Genomic DNA, 18,446 nt, shown 5'->3' with positions numbered 1-18,446 from the left:
TAGGAGTCAGTTGGCACTCTTCATTGTGATACTTTGGGAGTTAAAAAGAGTTTAGGTCATGCCACTAATTGAAAAAGATCACCAACGAGCTTAAGTTGTGGAAAGAAAAGCTTATGAACAAAATTAGAAGACTAGTGCTCATCGATATGGTGCTGACCTTCTCGACAACTTACTTCCTGACTAGTTTGGTCCTCAATGCGTGGGCGGGCGAAAAGGTTGATAAATTCATGTGAGGATTCCTCGAGGCCGGAGATGAAGAAGCTCACGTGAAAAAATGCATGATCAACTCGAGGCGTATGTGTTCATCGAAAACTATGGGACAAGTTAAGATCAAAGATCTGTCATGCTTTGTAAGAGCTTCACGACTAAGGTGGCTCTAGTCTGAATGGAAGACTCAACCAGACCTTGGAAAGGTTCCCCGGTTCCTTGTGATCACACGAGCAGAGTCATGTTTGCTACCTGCACAAGTATCACGATCGGCGATGGTAACAAGGCCGAGTTCTGGCAAGATGGTTAGGTGGATGGCCTCTCTCCGGCCTAGGATGGTGTGCTTGCTTTTCAATCTATCAAAGAAGAAACCCATTTTTCTGTCAAGGATGCTATGGACAATGGCTTCTAGATGAGGGGTGACAGGGCGAAGGTGTCCCGATCTTTCGGTGAGAAGATAACTATTGATTCAGTGGAGTCGACTTTGACGACTTGACTACAAACGTGCAATGATGTTGCGCCTTAACAATTGCTAAACCAAACTCCTAAAGGTTACTAACGATGCTAGAAGCACGAACAGATTGATCATGAAGGTCAGAGTCTGCTTCCATTTGTGACGGATGGCGGACAAACTGCATACGAGGGACTGGCCTACTGAACCCATGTGCAAATTCTGCAATCAACACCACGAGTTGCCGGTCCATCTACTGCTCCTTTGCCTGTTTGCCCCACATTTTGGTTTTTTTCCCAAGTTCTTGCCATGAGGTGGCAACAATTGGAGCCTCGACCATGACCATAGGGGAGTGGCGGAGAGGACTGCGGCGGCTAACGCCCAAAGCCAAGAGAAAATATCATCTTGTCGATAGTGTGCTATGCTGCATGCCACCCGTAGAAAGAGTGAAACCTAAGAACCTTTGGTAGAAAACCATCCTTGACGATTACGGTGGTAAAGTTGATTGTAGATGACTTACGCCTCTAGAAGGAGATGAGCGAGATATATACTACCTTGGAGGGCAGGGTCTGCCCTTCCTTATTTATGTTTTCTCCCTTCCTTTTATTTCTATCCCTAGCTATCCTTAGCCACCGTACATTTTTCTCCTACTATCGATGAAGGCTCTTGCCCGCTTTATAAATAAAGCAAACACCACCACAAAACAAGTCTCTTTCAGAAAACTAGAAGTTCACAACAACGAATATAAAAGAAAGCACAAAAAGAAAAAGAGCTAGTTCCTACATGACGACGAAACAAAATAAAAGATACCAATTGAGGGTAACAACAACACAAGAAAGACACGTCTCAAAGAGAATAAGTAACCATAAAAAGGCGTGTAATAAGCTCCTTGTGCTTGATCGTCAAGGGCTCCATGGCCGTCCATGCTCACGGGCTTCCATGGCGGAAAAAAGAACCCCACATAGTTTGAATATAGCACCAATGGCACCTGTGAGGTGAGTATGCTCCTCTTGGCTACATAAAAAAAAGATAAGATGATACTCCTTTCGTCTCAAAATAAGTGGGACTGGGAGAGAAAGAAAAATTGCTCCACACATGACAGAGTGTGGGCGACCTATGCATGATAAACGATCCAACGGACGTTGCTCGGCTGTGGAGGAGATCCCCAGCTGGAATTTATCGTCGTGCACTGGTCGTCCAATTTACGTCGTCCACATAGCACCGCTCAAGAGAAATATATCCATGTCAAGAAAAGCATGTACGCATTCACCAAAGACTACTATTTTACTTCTAAAACTTTGTCACTTTTGAGTTGGTATCCCGACTAAAAAATCACCCCTAAAAAGTTCTATAATTTTCATAGACAGAATATCCATCCACCATGGCATATAGAAATCAAATTTTATTTCGATCTAAAGCAGTAGCTAGAAACAAAAATAAGATAAATTTAGTGTTCATGGTAGTGTTATGGACCGTATTCCTAGCCCAGTGTGAATTTGGTACTGTTCAATCACAACAAAACTTGTATTCAACTTTTTAAATCTGAAATTTTGTGTCATAGTATAACTTTACCCTCATGGTAGAACATTTTTTGCGGATTCTTTTTATAACTACAATGGTATGATTTTTTTGGGTCGTGAGTACTGGGAGCATCCCGGTGACAAGTACAGGCCTAACTGATCACCTACTGGACCGCCTGTTTTCGATGAAATTCCAACATTTCAAACATACTGAAATCTCATACTTACAGTACATTATACAGACCATAATCCATCACCATTTTGTGCTTATTATATCCCATAACAAGTTTGTTTAACAAGGAACGCATGGCATTGGGATGTCAGAATCTTTTGCACTGCGATTTCACAAAGACAACAATACTTGATCATACTTGTAGATGTTCATGCCGTAGATATAAGACAGGTTGCATGCTGTTCCCCTGTTGGCTCCATCAGAGATATTTGATTTTGCAGCCCTGAAATCAGAGATGTTCGATTTTGCAACTCTGAATTTCAGTACGAAGGATACTATCGGATCACTATGTCTCAAGAACACATCTCTGATTCAGTATAGAGAATAGGAGCCGCAGGCAGCACCACGAAAAGAGAAAATCAAGTACAGCAGCACCAACTAAAAAACTAGCCACCTAGAGATTTTTCATTCCAAACTGGCAAAAAAAATCCAACACAGATGAACAGCTACAGGTAGGCAATATTACCTAACATGATAAAAGCACAATGTCTAACCAGTTTCAATAGATTCTCAGTGAAAAGGAGCAAAAGCACAATGCTGCAAAAATAGCTGACCAGTTTTAATAGATTCCCAGTGAAAGGAGACCTCAAACGACGGCAGATTAGCTTGTAAAAGCCGGTGTCATGGATCAAAAATAGCTGGCACACACGCTCTCAGGATTAACATAGCAAACCTTTGGGCTTAGCGCCATGCTCACATGATAATGTTGATGCTAAGTGATCTAAGACGAGCAAACTTTTGCTAATTTCCAAGGTTTGACATCCAGAAATTACTTTACATCAACAGATTGGCAGCTCAATTTTTGCTGCCGAGATTATGTAACTTAAAAGTACCCACACACTAGCCCCTACTTAAGCATAAGCAATGATATGCCACTGAGATAATCATTGTAGTAATATAAGAAGTTTGAACAGCAAAAATTCTAATCTCATTAAACGCTCTTAATTTAGAGGTTTCATAAAGCACACTATGAATTTACAAAACATGCCACAAGGCCTAGTTCTCCATGCTGTTCATACAAGTTAGTCGACAGTTGATTCCCATACATATCGACATACAAAAAGTATGTCCGTGTCTATGGAATCAACTGTAACAAAATCACCTTTGAAGATTGAACTAGTGGACGGCTGAATCTACGAATTCTTTTGTTTTGTAAAAAAAAACCTGATAGGCTGTCTAGCTTCTAGACCCAATAGTTATCATCCAGCATCAAAATGATGCAAATACTTAAAATACTCACCTTGTAGCAGAATAATAATACAACTAAAACTCTTACAAGGCCATGTCAATGCTAAGTGGTCTAAAACATGCAATTTTTTTGCTAATTTCCAAGACCATGTAGCTTAAATAATCACCCACCAGGCCCCTACTTTGAGCATAGACATGCCATTGAAATAACCATTCTACCAATAGAACGTTTGAACAGCAGAAGGCCTAATCTCATTCAACATTCTTAATTTCGAGCTTTTATAAAGCACACTATGGGATTTACAAGAAATGGCACAAGGTTTGGTTCTCCATGTTCATACAACTTATTCAAGAAACTTGATTTCCCTAGATAACGACACACAAAAACTATGTTCGCTTCTACGAAACCAACTGTAAGAAAATCAGATTTGAAGGTTCAACTAGTGAATGCTTGAAGGTATCAACTATTTTGCTTTGTATAAGCTCCCTGATATGCTGATACATACACCATGAAATATGGTCCGCATACCAGCTTCTAGACCTGACAGTGTATCATCCTGCACCAAAATGATGCAGATGCTTCAAATACTTGCCTTGTAGCAGAATAAGAACACAACCAAACTCTTACGAAGGAAAACTTCATATATCTACATTCTAGGGAAACATTTTCAGTTAGCCATTACTAACTACTAAATCCCTTGCCTTTCAGGTTAATTCAATAAGACAACGGCTAATGACTTAGCATTCGATCTTTAACTTCTTCCACGCCGATACTCTATAGCGCGTCAACACCTATAAAGTGGCAAACACATATAAAGGGATAAACATTTCAAGATCAAAATAAGTGGTCAACAAGACCTTTATCAATTATACATCATCTTCATGATTACAATCTCTTGCTTTATTGTGTCACAGTAGAACCGTCATATAAGCCATGGGTCTTTGGACTGATTATTCAAACAGTTCACAAATGCTAAATTTCAGATACTGGCCATGGCATCAGATGTCTTAGATTCAAGTGCGCTACTACAAAACTTCGCTACCCATACCTCCATCTCCAATCAAAGCCCATCCGTTAAACAAACAACACATCTCAGTTTCGTGGGAAAATAATCATGCAAAGTATATGAACTTCACCTTCACAAACATCAATTTCAAGCAAGTGAGCACATCTTGTCCATCCAGACGAATCTATGCTTCGTCCTCACCAATGTGCTCATGATAATGTTTCATGTACTTCAACATAGAATCGATGCCATCTCATATTGGCATCATTCCAGATCAACAAATAACTGAAACTAGCATATTCTAACCACCAGATACAGTAATGCCAACAAGAATGGCATCCCAGCTACGGTAATGGCAACAAGAATGACATCCCAGTTACAGTAATGCCAACAAGAATGGCATCCCAGCTACAGTAATGCCAGCATCTTTGTATACTTTCACACTAGTCAATGTAGCTATTGAAATGTTTAATCCAGACCAGTAGGATAGAGCACACCACACCAACACCTTATTGCGTGATCCAGGAAGATATATCAGTGATTATGCTTGGAGGCTAGTCATAAGCTACAACAATGCAAGCAAACCCTACATCTTCTTATACCCCTACCTAATTGCTCCAATCCCAACAAACTCCAATTCAAAACAAATTAACGCACACATAAGAGTTGCATCCTCTAGGAACGGTAGGAATCGAAAATGGGGACACCTTACGGCTCTGGATCACTCGAGCGCAACGGCAGCTCCGGCGGCCTTGAGCTTGGCGGCGAGCGCCTCGGCCTCCTCCTTGGGCAGGCCCGCGCGCACGACGACCGGCGCCTTCTCCACCAGCTCCTTGGCCTCCTTGAGCCCCAGGTCCGTCATCGCGCGCACCTCCTTGATGATCTTGATCTTGGCCGCCGCGTCGTACTTCTCGATCTTGACGTCGAACGCCGTCTTCACCACCGCGGCCTCCTCGGCCCCCGCCGACCCGGAGGCCGCGTCCCCGGCCGTGCCAGGACCTAATCCGGCAGCTGGGTTGGAGGTGAGCGAGAGGCGTAGCTTGAGGCGCATGAGGGCCGAGTAGTCATCCAGCTCTGCCGAGGAGAGCGCCAGGAGCTCGTCCGCGATGCGCGACAGTTTCGGGTCCTCGCCGCCGGCGGTCGCCGCCGCCGTGGAGAGGCGGCGGAGGCGGGGGATCAGCGGTGCGAATTTGGAGGAGAAGAGTGGCATTTCGGTAAATTTCGGGAATCGCGGGGTGGGCGGTAGGGTTTTGCCTCTTCCACGAGAGCATTATAGATAGATCACGAAAACGTAAAGGAAAAGTTCGTCCATTCACAACGAAAGCGTATTTTTGTAAAGGATGTGAGAGGCGTTTTCACCCATTCGCAACCCCACTTGTCAGCGACCATCGAGCACCCGCTGGCCGCTGCTCTTCCCGGATAGCAGCTGACCATATGACCCCACCAACAGCAAGGAGACACTCTGCAGCGCCAACACCACCACGCCATTCTCTTCCGTCTCCTCGCTGGCCGCGGCGCGGCGGGGCAAAAGCAAAGCCCTCGTCGGAATCGGCGCCGCGGCGGGTAGAATCACGGGTCCCGATCACGCGAAACTCGATTCCTCGCCCCGCCTCCTCCTCCCCCTCCCATGGAGTCGTAGTCTGCTAGATTCTCCCGCCCGCTCCCTTTTGCTGCGGTTTTTTGGGACTTTTTTTGCGAGGTTTTCGGCGCTCCTTTTTTTTGGGTTGTTTCCTTCCGGGGGGCGCGCGGTCTCCGCGGGTCCGCGGCGGCCGGTCCGTGCAGTCGCCGTTCCGTCGCGTGCTCTGCAAAATTCCAGTAGGGTTTTGTGGCTTGGGTTTTTGATCTGGTGCGCCTGCATGCCTGCAGGTTTCTGAATTTCGAGGCTCGCTGAAGGGCGGTCTGCGGCCGGCACCGTTTGGGGATCTCGCTGCGCGGCCGTCGCGAGGTGAGCTCACGCGCCCGTCCACGCCTCCTAGGGTTTTGATGCGCCCGTGCGATTTGGACATTGCTCAGATGGTTAGGCATTAGCACGCTGGATTTGAGGGGGGTTTATGAAGGGTTTAGGCGTAGGTCTGTTCGGTGAGAGGAAATTATAGTGGCCATTGTCGTTTTTCGGTTCGGGTGTTTTTTGGGGTTTCGGTATGCTCTGGAGTAAATAAATTCTGTGGTTTCGGTATGCCGGCTGTGTGCATGAATGGCCTATGCAATTTTGTTTTATGGTGCATGAATGACCTATCCAGAATTTTCAGTTTTGAGGACTGCAATTGACAGTTTTTCACACTTATGACTTATCACACAGATGCACAGTGTGAAACCTTTTGTTTCTACATGGAGCACTTCACCTGACTATAATTTTACCCACCAATCGTCTGGTAGCTATATGTCTCTGAAGAATATCTTTGTTTAGCATGTAAACTGCTATTCTATCAGAGTTCCTACTCCCTAAAATGCAAAAACATATGCATTCATGTCTTCTGACAGTTTGCATAATTTGGTAACTGCAACTTAAGAAGGAAGCAGTTTCACTTGATAAATTGAAATTTGTTTACATTTTTGTTTCGTGATGCTGGTAAAAATTCATGTTTAATGGTGTAGCTGATTTCATGAGACTGCAGGATTTTTCCAGCCACAATGACGACGTATCCTGTGCTGAATGACCAGCCAATTGATCAGTGGAACTTTGCAGAACTGAAGGATGAGCTCTCTAGGAGGAACTTACCTACCGATGGCTTGAAGGATGATCTTGTGAAAAGGCTCTTTGAGGAACTTCAGGGTGATATACTTGGTGGAGAAGGGCCAGTTGGTGGATCTCCTCCCGATGATGATCTCAAAGAGGACGAAACCCCTGGTTCGGTTGATGCATCTGTTTGCCAGGCTGCGGTGGAACAAAATGTTGATGAAGGTCCTTCTCAGGTTGCAACCCTGGAAGGATATCCTGTTGGTTCTGTTACAGAGGCTAGTGAGAAAGGTGCCGATGCTACTACAGAGGTTATTCAGGATGCTGTAGTTAGTACCGAAGAAGTTAGTCAGACAACTCTTGTTGCGGAGGTTAGTGAGAAAAGTGCCGATGCTACTACAGAAGTTAGTCAGAATGCTGTAGTTAGTACCGAAGAAGATAGTCAGACAACTCTTGTTGCAGAGGCTAGTGAGAAAAGTGCCGATGCTACTACAGAAGTTAGTCAGGATGCTGTAGTTAGTAACGAAGAAGTTAGTCAGACAACTCTTGTTGCTGCTACTGAAGTTAGTGATGCTCCTCTTGTTGATATGGCAAAAGCTGATGAAATTTCTCCAAGTGACGCAGTGGCAACCAACGGAGATCACCTAGAATCAGCTCCAAGTGGCAGTAATGTAGTGAAGGAAGCATCTCCACAAGCTGATCGTCATAGTGAGATTATTGCAGAGAAGGCTCCAGAAGAAGGCACCATCAAGAAAGTGATTGCTAATTATCTACCATGTGATGTTGCCAGTACTGATGTCAAGTTAGATGCAACTTCTGCTAAAGACAAGTTAGATGCTGATATTGTAGAGCAAGATGCAGTATCATCACCTCCAGATGCTAGTGCGTCACATGTTGATCCATTGGATGTTGATGCTGTTGCAGCTGCACCAGGACAAAATGCTGAGACCCTGATTCCTGTGATAGATTTGAGTGATAATGCTTTGATGAATGGCAAGGACCTCGAAGATTCTGGGCGCACAAACAGTACCTGCAAACCAACCGTGGCAGGGACAAATGACCAGGTAACTGAGGTCAATCCTGTTCTAGGTTCTCAAATCAAGTATGTTCCGATTCCGCATGACAATATATCAACTAATGTAAAAGGTGACCTGAATGCTGACAATTCTGATTTGGAAATAGAGGTTAAGAGGGATATGGTCAAACCACCATGCAACATTCCCTCCGTAGGTGATGATTTGCAGGCATTGGACGATGACAAAGAGTTGTCTAAGAACGGGACCCCATTGCAAGAAATAGAATCTAAATCCAATATGATCTTGGACAAGAAAGAGGACAGTCCTGATGGCGCTTTTCCTGAAAAACTAAATTTAGACAGGAGCTCGATAGAGGAGGATGTGATGGAAAGTAAGCATGTTGATACCATTATCAGATCTGATGATCTTGGAGGAAAGACTGCGGTTACCTCAGACCATGAAGAGGTAAAAGAGGTGATCCTCTTTAATACTGTTGCCAATGATTCATCTGTGGAGACAATGGATATTGTTCATGAAGAGAAGCTAGTAACTTCATCTGAAAAGAGGAAACTTGAAGGTTTGTCTTCACCCCCCTACGCATACAGTGTTGGATCATTTCTTGTATACCTTTCCTATATGAATATCTTGAGCGTTTTTGTTTTCTTCATTAAAGTATATCATTTTCTGTGGCATTTTTTTATGTATCAGTATGTGTGTGCATGTGTAAAGTTCATTGTCCGCATTGCGTAATCTTTGTCATTGTGGATTTTCTGTCTTTGGTAAATCTTGCATGAAACAGTTGTACCTCATATATTCTGCTCTTGTACGGTTTTGGGAAATAGGACAATTTTTTTTTTGCAGTCCTTTAGTAAGATTTGTGGCCTTTGTTTTCACATTGTACATTCCTCAAATAAATTTGGTAACAATTTATCAATAGTTTAAATGGAGAAATCATGTCATGTTTTTGTTCTAACTCACTGTTAAATGCAGACCAAGAAGTTGTCGCGGATGAGCCCATCAAACGTCAGCGCCATGTGGATACTCTCAAAATTCCTAAGCAACAAACATCCAAACTAAGTAGCTCTGATTCTCCAAAGGTTGTGGTTCGGCCTGCTCTAAAACATTTTGTTGGCAGGTCTAATTCAACAGCAAGTGGAGGTTCTCACAAAGAGCGGATAGGTGAGGTTTCTCGGCTCTTTTAGTAAAGTAGATTCACTATTGCACTGTACATCATATCTAATTTTTCCCCTTCTGTATTCATTGTTCAGTGCCACTTCCTCAGAAGCCTGCAACAACTTCCTTGAGAGTTGACCGATTTGTGCGCCCATTTACTTTGAAAGCTGTGCAAGAGCTTCTTGGTAGAACTGGATCTGTTTGCAGCTTCTGGATGGATGATATCAAGACCCACTGCTATGTTACAGTATGTCGCTAACTTCATTGTCTTATTTTACCTGTGCGGAATATTGTTAGAGGTGCATTTCAGCATTTGTTTGCGCCTTCTATGACCTTTTCAGGCCTTCCCAAGTTTTGCCTTTCATGTGTTACAGCTAAAATTTGCTAAATGTTAACAACAATAGTTTGTGCTTTAGCCTGTCGTTGCTAACAAATATTCTGGTGCTTTTTTACGTGGCCCTGGTAGGGGTTAATTTTTGTTCTTGGTATTCCTCTGTATGAAGGATGCAAACCTGAGATGTTAGCATTGTCGTGCCTTATTATTGGTTCAAAGAATCTCGTGATGCATTATTTGATAACGTCATGGTGTTGACTTGCCTGCTTGTCCTATTTCTGATACACAGTACTCTTCAGTGGATGAAGCTATCGCTACCAGGAATGCCGTTTACAACCTCCAATGGCCCCTAAACAATGGCAGTTACTTAGCTGCCGAATTTGTTGATCCACTTGAGGTGAAGCTTAAAATCGAACACCCTCCCCCACTGCCACTGCCTACCAGCCTCGGCAAGGATACAACGCCAAATGCAGCAGCCATCCAACAAGCGGAGGCTAACCAAACCATGCTTCACCGTGGCGCTGGTGCCGCATGGGGTCTGTCACCTACTCCACAGCCTCATACAAAGTTGTATACCACATCTAACCCCAGGTCGGAAAGGGAGGTGCTTCCACCTTCTCCAAAGCAACCGGAAACAACTATCAAGACACTTGATGATCTCTTCAGGAGGACACAGGCCTCTCCGATGATCTACTACTTGCCCTTATCGGAGGAGGAGGTGGCAGCCAAGCTCGCAGCACGCCGCAGGCGAAATTGGAGACGGTAGGGGACTCAAACCTGCTGCTCGTGCCCGGTATGTTGGTGCCTTGCTCATCTCTTATTCAGGCACAACCGGCATGGCCAGCGGATTCTCTTCCCAATATCCGACCGTTGGTATTGCAGCAGTTAACATGAAGGCTGTCGTTACTGCTTGTAATGGTTGGTGATATTTTGCGAAGCTTTGCACGGTCTTGGTCTTGGAACTCTTTTTTTTTTTTTTGAAATTCTGGTCTTGGAACTCTTGATAACTGAGTAGTCGTATTGTAAATTGAGCTAACTCTATTTTCGCTTGTCTGCCTAGCTGTTAACACGCACACGTGAATTTCCATCACCGACCCAGTCATCCTTTGGATCAGTTGGGCAATGTGCTGCGTGTATGTTCATAACCGTTGATGCTTACGATTCCTGCTGGTTGCTCTTGTTGCGGTATCAAGTTAGCATTTCTCATGTAATCGTGAGTTTCAGTCATGTATGGTTCTGAAATTTCTTTTTGAGGGAACTTGGTCTCTTTATTAACTACTCCCTCCGGAGGGAGTATAATGCTCAAATGTACAATGGCAGTGTCCCACGGCTGTAATAGCCACACATATCGACCACGATCGAGGGATATGACTACTGTAGCACTAGGTTTTTTTAGGGGGTATAAGCTAAATTGTATTGATCAAAAGTAGCATCGAGAGGAATACAAATTCGATCGTGGAGGGTGAACCAAACATGGCGCCCCTCTCCAAAGAATTCGCAAATTTAGCTAAACTATCTACATTTGTGTTCACAGCTCGCCCTTCAAAGTTGAATATATAGTTGTAGTTTGTTGCTTGGTGCTATATTTCCTTAATGATATGTCCATCTTTGAGTCCTATGCAACAATGAAATTTTGAAGCAGCATCATTGGCGAGGCACAAGGGTTCACGACAGGCTATCGCTTCCGGCGCTGCAACCTTGTTAATTCCATGGATGGTAAGGGCCGAACAGCCAAGGAAAATGCCAGTTGCATCCCTGACATTGCTGCTGCAGAGCGCGCTATGCCATTGCGAGCTAGATTGGCGTTTGCATGGATCTTCGCATATCCTGGCGGAGGTGCCTTTGGTCTTTCAGCAGCAGCGACCCTAAGTGTAACTCGGTTTCTTACCACCTTTTGCAAGATTAACTTGAGGTCTGCTATGAACCAGTTGATGAAAAAGTGTGGCCGAAGGGTGTTGATAAACTTCCTCGTGGATAATCTGTCGTTTTGCCCACCAAATAGCCCATAGTGTCACCGAGAGCCTGACGAAGGATCCATTTGATAGTGTCTCAAACTCTTAATCATTGGAAACAACCATTGCCTCGCACTAGGCTCCGTTGTTTCATACAAGTGTTCCGCTAGCTCCCCATCGACAAGTGCCCAAACACACCTTGCCATTGTACATTCAAGAAGAGAATGCCTCAAAGAATACACAGCTCCACATAAATGCACATGTTCCGATGAGCTCTAACATCCTCCGTTGGCAGTGACTTCTTTGCTAGTCTCCAAAGAAACTTACTTCTTTGCTAGTCTCCAAAGAAACTTACGTATCTTCCCTGGGACTGGTGTTTTCCATAGCAACTTCCATGATGCCGCATCTCGGTCATTATTGGACGATCCAGAAGAACCATCTAACCAAGCTTCTCTTCTTAACTTTGTTGCGTCTTGGTCATTACTATAGCACTAGGTAAGGGCTCGTCAACTGGCGGTCCTACGTGGGTTGCGGTCCACTAAGCACCCTTGTCGCTTTTTCGTAACCTGGAGCTATTCACGTCCAGAACCAGGAACAGTTCTGGGAATCTTCCCGAAAGTTTTTATCTTCTCCTTTTTTCCGCCTTTTCTCATTTTCTTGATTTTTGAGTTTATTAATTCATGAACAATTTTTCAAAATACTTTTTTCATATATGTGTTTTTATTAATTCAAAGATATTTTTAAAATTCGTGAATTGTCTTGAATTTGTGCACTTTCTAAATTTTGAGAATTGTTTTTGAATCCACAAATATTTTTCCGGATTCAATAAAGTTTTTCATATTTGTGAATTTTTTTCTTCTGAATTTGTGTTTTTTCTTGAATTCAAGAACAAACTTTATATTCTTGAACATTATTATTCACAACTTTTTTTGAATTCACGAACAAAATTTTAAGTCGTGACTATTTTCTAATTCATAGACAATATTCTATTATGCAAACAATTTTTCCAATTCATGAACAAATTTTAAATCCACGAACATTTTTTTGTTTCATGAACTTCTTTAATAATTAGAAGTATAAACACAACTTATTTTGTTTTTTAGAGCAATCCTCAAAAATAGAGAAAGCACAAATTAATATGTGAAAAAGAAATGAAAGAAAAAGATGTCCCTGTCGGACACCCAACACGTGACTCGTTGGGATTGAGAGGGTGCCGTGTTCCTAACCAGGCCCATGAACGGGTCGATGTCCTGCAATAGGGGTGTTGCGCTCCTATGACGACCTGCTCCTAGGCCTGGACAAGGATTTTAAGAATAATGTCTTTATTTAAAAAAAAATTCTCATGAATTTTAAAATAAAAAGACAAAAAAGGTAAAGAAAATATGAAAGGAATAGAGAAAGAAAGAACTGAAAGATAACTTGTAAGTCGACAAAGAAAAGCAGAAAAAACATAAGTGGGAGAAAGTTCGTTTTCCAGCAACCCACACGTGAAATAGAATACTGTTTCCCACTTCCCTCATCGATCTCTCTCATAACACACATCTCTGGCATTTCTCTCTCTCATCCCCACCATCACGCCACAAGTCCATTCATGTCCAGCTCTCGCATGCATAAAAGATAGGAGAGAGAAGGACTACATGTATCAGCTATAGCTATAGAGAGGGAGGCGACTAGAGACGATGTTTAGGAGAAGCATGATGCGGGGATACTGAGATCAACAATATCCAAGATACGGATCAGCCAGGTAAAGCAAAATGTTTGGTGTGCGAAAGGTTATATCATTGACAGATAGAGTCTGAAAAGGTACTATAGTGCCTAGGGAAAGGAGCACATGCTCGATGCCGCTGTACCAGCATTGCCAAGTAAGCACTCCCACAACGCCACGTCGCGGCCACACGTCGCCTCCTGCTCATCGACCCACACGCCAACACCAGCATGAGCCGACCAGGGGTTGACAAAACACATGGAGTAGATACCTTGCTGTCACACGGGCTTTGGCCCCGACAGCAGCAAGGAGGAGGTGGTTTCCCAGTGCAGGGTAGGGTAGGATTCGCCACTCGTGTCGCTTGCGCGGAGCGAAACAGAGTCGGTTAATTTTAGCAAGTAAGGTTGACGAACGCCTTTTAGGTGATTTACCAACTTCATTACAAGTGAGTTTGCAACCTGCAAAAGGGATTGTCCTCTCACTCAAAAAGCAAATCTTTTATTTTTTTAGGGGAGCAAATCTGTTATTTTAGTTTTTTTTGCGAAAAATCTGTTATTTTAGTGGCAAAAACTTCACGAGTCATGTTGGGCCAAGAAAAGTACTCATTCACGGGCCACGGTGGGTCAGCCCAATAATAGTTGTAACAGGAAAAGGCTCGTCCACTTCGCCGACTCTTTCTCTGTACACCCACGACGCAAGTTAGCTCTCTCCCCCTCTCCTCTCCACCCCGCATCCCCTTCCCCACGCACGCAAACGGCTTACCCCCGCCACGACCTCGCCGTCGCCTCGCCGCCACCGCGCACCGGGCAGCCAGGAATCCGCGACCGCCGCCCTTCGAATCGCCGCGATATGATGACCTCCCGGCGGGCCAGCGGCGGCAGCACCAGCAGCAGCTGCGCGCTCTGCGAGGGATCCAACCTCCCCTCCTGCTGCGCCGCGTGCGTCAACACGAGGTACGCCCCTCCGCCCCGCCCCGCCGCCCGTCCGTCCCCGATTCGATCGAAGCTCGCCCTCTCCCCTGCCTGACCCTCGCCCGCCCCCCGCCCCGGCGTCGGATTTTTTTTTGTCTGCGCAGGCTGTTCGAGTACCACGCGACGCTGCGCCTGAGGAGGAACCTCCGCGACACCCTCCAGTCCCGCATCGCCGCTCGCCTCGAGGCAAAGGTTGGTCCGTCGCTCTCGCTGTGCCCGACTCGCCAGTCCTCCAATTCAGTGCTAACTAGTTTGGGTTTCCATCTCTCAGTCTGGCAATTTCCATGTGTTTGTGCCTCGGGTCTGGAATCTATTGCCCGGCACATGCCTGAACCTAGAGTGATTTGTAGCTCACATTTAATCATTTTACAATTGGATACAATTGGTGCTGGAGAACTATACAGAAATATTATATGTTTCGAATGAAAAGTTGTACAGACAGAGTATAACTTTGGCCTGTTTCGCCTATTTCTGGCAGAGGAAAGCGGAGGAGCAGAGGATGTGGAAACTGAGCAAAGCTCACGACATCAAGGAGCTGAGGGATCGGCTCAGCGAGTTGAAGAGTCGAACTGCGTTAGGTTAATCTCTTTCACTCTTGCGGATTGTATCTTGTTACCATTTGCCAGTTTGCGGTACTGAGTTGTGGTAATTAATGTGTTTGCAGAGAAGATGAAGATCAAGCAGGCATCAAGTGATCTCAAGGTGAAAAGTGGTACATTGAATGTGGCTTTTATCACGGTAAAATTGTTTCTTTCTCTGTGTTTCTCTTTGATGAAATGTGAAATTCACTACTCCGTCTGATCCATATTTGTTGTCGCTCAAGCGGATGTATCTAGACGTATTTCAGCGCTAGATACCTCCGTTTGAGCGACAAGTAATACGGATCTGAGGGAGTACTAAGAAATTACTGATCCTGAATATATCTTTTCCACCATCTTCAGCTAAAAACGAAGCAAACCGATTCATCAACGATGCACACCAATGCCATGAAAGCAGCACAGATGGGTCTTGTAAGTCCTAACATGCCTCTTCATTTCTTACTTATTATCCAATATCCATCATTTATGCGATTATGTCTGTCGGTTTTGGTATTCTCTGGAATTGAAATACACTTTCGTGGCAGATGGCAACAACCTCCGAACGTCTGAAACGTCAGTCCAAAGCTGTAAAGCAGCTTTGCAGGTTGTTCCCAATGAGGCGAGTAAGTATTATGGTCTTGTCTGTTTTAGTGGCTTTGTGTTTTCTTCCTATATATGTATATTTTGGGATTCCTAGTGAGAACTTCAGTTGCATTCAACTTTGCTCATATTTAGAGCATGTGACTGTAACTAATTTACTTCTACATATTTCACACACCAGCTTTATATGTTAATAATTTAATTGTTGCATATTCACCTACTAAATTTTTTCACATAAAAAATGATTAATTTGATATTAATGCTACCTGAATTACCATGCATAGACAAAGATTTATATACACAATTTTCAATTTGTAGGCTATTATAGATGGAGAAAAGAAGGATGGTCACAGTGATCCGTACGATGTTATATGTGGTATTCGTCTACCTCGTGGTCTCGATCCACATTCAGTTCCATCAGAGGAGTTATCAGCTTCCTTGGGGTTATACTTCTTTCCTCAAACTACCACTTATTAGTTGTTCTGATATTATGCTCTTGATTACCAGAATGATTAAATGAATGTCCATTCTTTTATGATTCATGGTCGTAAGTAAATTGCACCCTTCCTCATTCTGTCTAATCATGTAAATACCTTATATAAGATTGTTTGTTTCTAAAAAAAAATCAGAGCGTAGAACATAGAGAAATGCATTTGATTTTCATTAGTTTATGCAAGTGAAAAATCAGGGCAAGGAGTTACATATGGAGTCTAACAGTCCTATTTGTGAGTTGTGACCAACAAGACTAACATGTTTTGTGTTATTGTAATATTATTTTATTGGGCTAGACAGATTGTTTGAGAACAGTTTGCATTTAGTACTGTGTGCATTTGGTTCTGAATGTTGGGTAACATAATTTTCTTTTTGTGACAGGTACATGTTGCAAGTCCTCAGCATTGCAATTCATATCCTATCCGCACCAGCCCTTCATGTAGCCGGTTTTGGGGTAAGATCCAACTATGTGCTCTTAATCTGTTGTCATAAGCTTACTCTTGAAGTTAGCATGCTAGTACATCTGAAGATACAATCATTCAATCCTGTCGGTCAAACAATATAAACTTCTAAGTAGTATGAATAACAACGGTCATTCTTGTCCTGTAAATGTAGTTATTTTGTCGTGAATATCTCTGTGGATATATAACTTGTATAAGCCGAGCGTAGAACCTTATACATAGTCAGCGCGATCCTTCATGTGTCATTTGTATGTATGCAAAGTATGTACATATTCTGTAAGTTCAGCCTGGTTAGATTTCTAATAGCATGAGTAGCAACATGAGCTTTCTATTGGTTATCCAGTAACTTTGTGCGGCTAATATATTATATATGTTTTGTATTAGGCTTCTTGTTCACGTGTATGGCAGCGGAGTAGCTACTGGAGCACACGACAATCCCAGAGGTACTCTGTCAAGAAAAAGGCGACATATCTCTGTCTCATTAATAATATTTAAAATCTTTATTGACGTGAGACTGTTCTCTTTTTTTCCAGCAAGGTTTACCCACTTTTTGTGCCAAGGCAAAATAATTGTTCTGTTGGAGAGGAAAATTCATGGACAGAAAGTGGTTCGGGTAACTTTGGTGTTGATTCTGTGGACTCGGATCAGAAATCCCTTTTTGACTCCAAGAGAAGCAATAGCTTCAACTTCTCAGCCGCATCTTCTCACTCCATTGAGAGGCATCAAGACTTGCAAAGAGGGATATCTTTGCTAAAGACAAGTGTTTCTGCCATCACTGCCTACTACTATAACTCATTGGGCTTGGATGTGCCACCCAATCTTTCTACTTTTGACGCATTTGCAAAGATGCTCCATATGTTATCATCTTCAAAGACCCTTCGAGCTGCTCTTGAATCAAATATCGCCTCAAGGTGCAATTCATACTGTTCTTAGAGAATGACAAGCATATATTCTGGCTCTTCCATAATCTGCGCAAATTTGCAAATTGTATCTATCTATTTTCCTTAAAACTGCCGAAAGTGTACAACTAAAGATGTTGTAGCACTATTTTGCAAATAATAAAAGGCCGTTTTAAGGGGGTGCATGAGTAAAAAAATGGTTAAATGATCCTTACAATTCTGCTTGCAGATCAGAAAAGCAGGCACAACAGCTAAACAGATCAATATGGAAGGCAAGCTCGGCCATCTCATCTAACAGCAGTATGTTGGACAGCACGCACACAGCTATCATGGTAAACTCCCACTTAGTTCTTTTTTGCTCGCATAGGATCTACTTTCAGTGCATCGCATTGCCTAATACAATCTCTGTTTTAACCAGCCGAGCTCTCTAGATAACCTCCTCCTGAACTCGAACACGAGTTTCTTGTACACCGGTAAGCCGCCGAAGCACGGCGGAGCACCCGACAGCATTGTGGACGGCTGGGACATGGTAGAGCGTGAGATCCTGCCGCCCCCGCCGTCCCAGATAGAAGACATCGCGCAGTGGGAAAGAGCGCACACCTACGCTCGCAGTGGTTCTAAAAAGAAATGACTTGCATAACCTAAGCTTTTAGAACACCGCAAGAAGCTTCAGCTAGATGGATAGATGGATGGATGTGGATGGATGTCTGATCATATGGTTTTGGTTTGTGTATGTATAGAAGAAAGCTAACCATGGCCTATGAGTTATGCAGAAGGGAAGGGCATTGTAGGGTAGAACTGATCAGCTCTGCCCCCCTGTACAGCACCTGTAATTTGTAAATATACCTGTATGGCTGTATACATAGCATTTACTGGCAATGAATAAATATAGTACCAGCTGAAATGCTGCTGCTCTTTCCTGTATCAGAAATTGAAGACTCTTATGTTGCTGCACCTCTCTACAAAAGCATCTTCTGCAAAGT

The 18,446-nt window shown here is 43.5% G+C and overlaps 3 protein-coding genes across 7 annotated transcripts; 2 read left to right on the top strand and 1 right to left on the bottom strand.

Moving 5' to 3' along the window:
- Positions 1-1,530: 1,530 nt before the first annotated feature.
- LOC125536179 (Ribosomal protein L12/ ATP-dependent Clp protease adaptor protein ClpS family protein) lies at positions 1,531-5,855 on the bottom strand. Of its 4 annotated transcripts, none has more exons than XM_048699343.2 (2): positions 5,313-5,855; positions 1,531-1,672 (listed from the first exon to the last, which is right to left on the bottom strand). In XM_048699343.2, the coding sequence occupies exon 1, from the start codon at positions 5,813-5,815 to the stop codon at positions 5,327-5,329; it is 489 nt and encodes a 162-aa protein (XP_048555300.1). In that variant the 5' UTR covers positions 5,816-5,855; the 3' UTR covers positions 1,531-1,672; positions 5,313-5,326. The 4 variants fall into 4 exon arrangements, with proteins under 4 accessions (XP_048555300.1, XP_048555301.1, XP_048555299.1 ...); XM_048699344.2 differs by lacking the exon at positions 1,531-1,672 and adding an exon at positions 2,419-2,633; XM_048699342.2 differs by lacking the exon at positions 1,531-1,672 and adding an exon at positions 3,800-4,155.
- Positions 5,856-6,029: 174 nt separating this feature from the next.
- Positions 6,030-10,895, top strand: LOC125536180 (uncharacterized). Of its 2 annotated transcripts, none has more exons than XM_048699348.2 (6): positions 6,030-6,168; positions 6,472-6,550; positions 7,221-8,875; positions 9,289-9,477; positions 9,567-9,718; positions 10,095-10,895. In XM_048699348.2, the coding sequence occupies exons 3-6, from the start codon at positions 7,237-7,239 to the stop codon at positions 10,569-10,571; spliced, it is 2,457 nt and encodes an 818-aa protein (XP_048555305.2). In that variant the 5' UTR covers positions 6,030-6,168; positions 6,472-6,550; positions 7,221-7,236; the 3' UTR covers positions 10,572-10,895. The 2 variants fall into 2 exon arrangements, with proteins under 2 accessions (XP_048555305.2, XP_048555306.2); XM_048699349.2 differs by having other exon boundaries at positions 6,047-6,304.
- A 3,246-nt stretch (positions 10,896-14,141) lies between these two features.
- Positions 14,142-18,394, top strand: LOC125536181 (uncharacterized). Its single transcript, XM_048699351.2, has 12 exons — positions 14,142-14,415; positions 14,538-14,625; positions 14,912-15,011; positions 15,098-15,171; positions 15,375-15,443; positions 15,557-15,634; positions 15,930-16,054; positions 16,485-16,557; positions 16,949-17,007; positions 17,098-17,475; positions 17,693-17,795; positions 17,882-18,394. Exons 1-12 carry the CDS (start codon positions 14,312-14,314, stop codon positions 18,092-18,094), a joined length of 1,464 nt encoding a protein of 487 aa, XP_048555308.2. The 5' UTR covers positions 14,142-14,311; the 3' UTR covers positions 18,095-18,394.
- The last annotated feature ends 52 nt before the right edge of the window (positions 18,395-18,446 follow it).

The sequence above is a fragment of the Triticum urartu genome, chromosome 2A (assembly GCF_056163025.1).
Source record: "Triticum urartu cultivar PI428250 chromosome 2A, HENAU_Tu73, whole genome shotgun sequence".
Classification (NCBI taxonomy): domain Eukaryota; kingdom Viridiplantae; phylum Streptophyta; class Magnoliopsida; order Poales; family Poaceae; genus Triticum; species Triticum urartu.
This window is presented reverse-complemented; position numbering and strand designations above follow the sequence as displayed.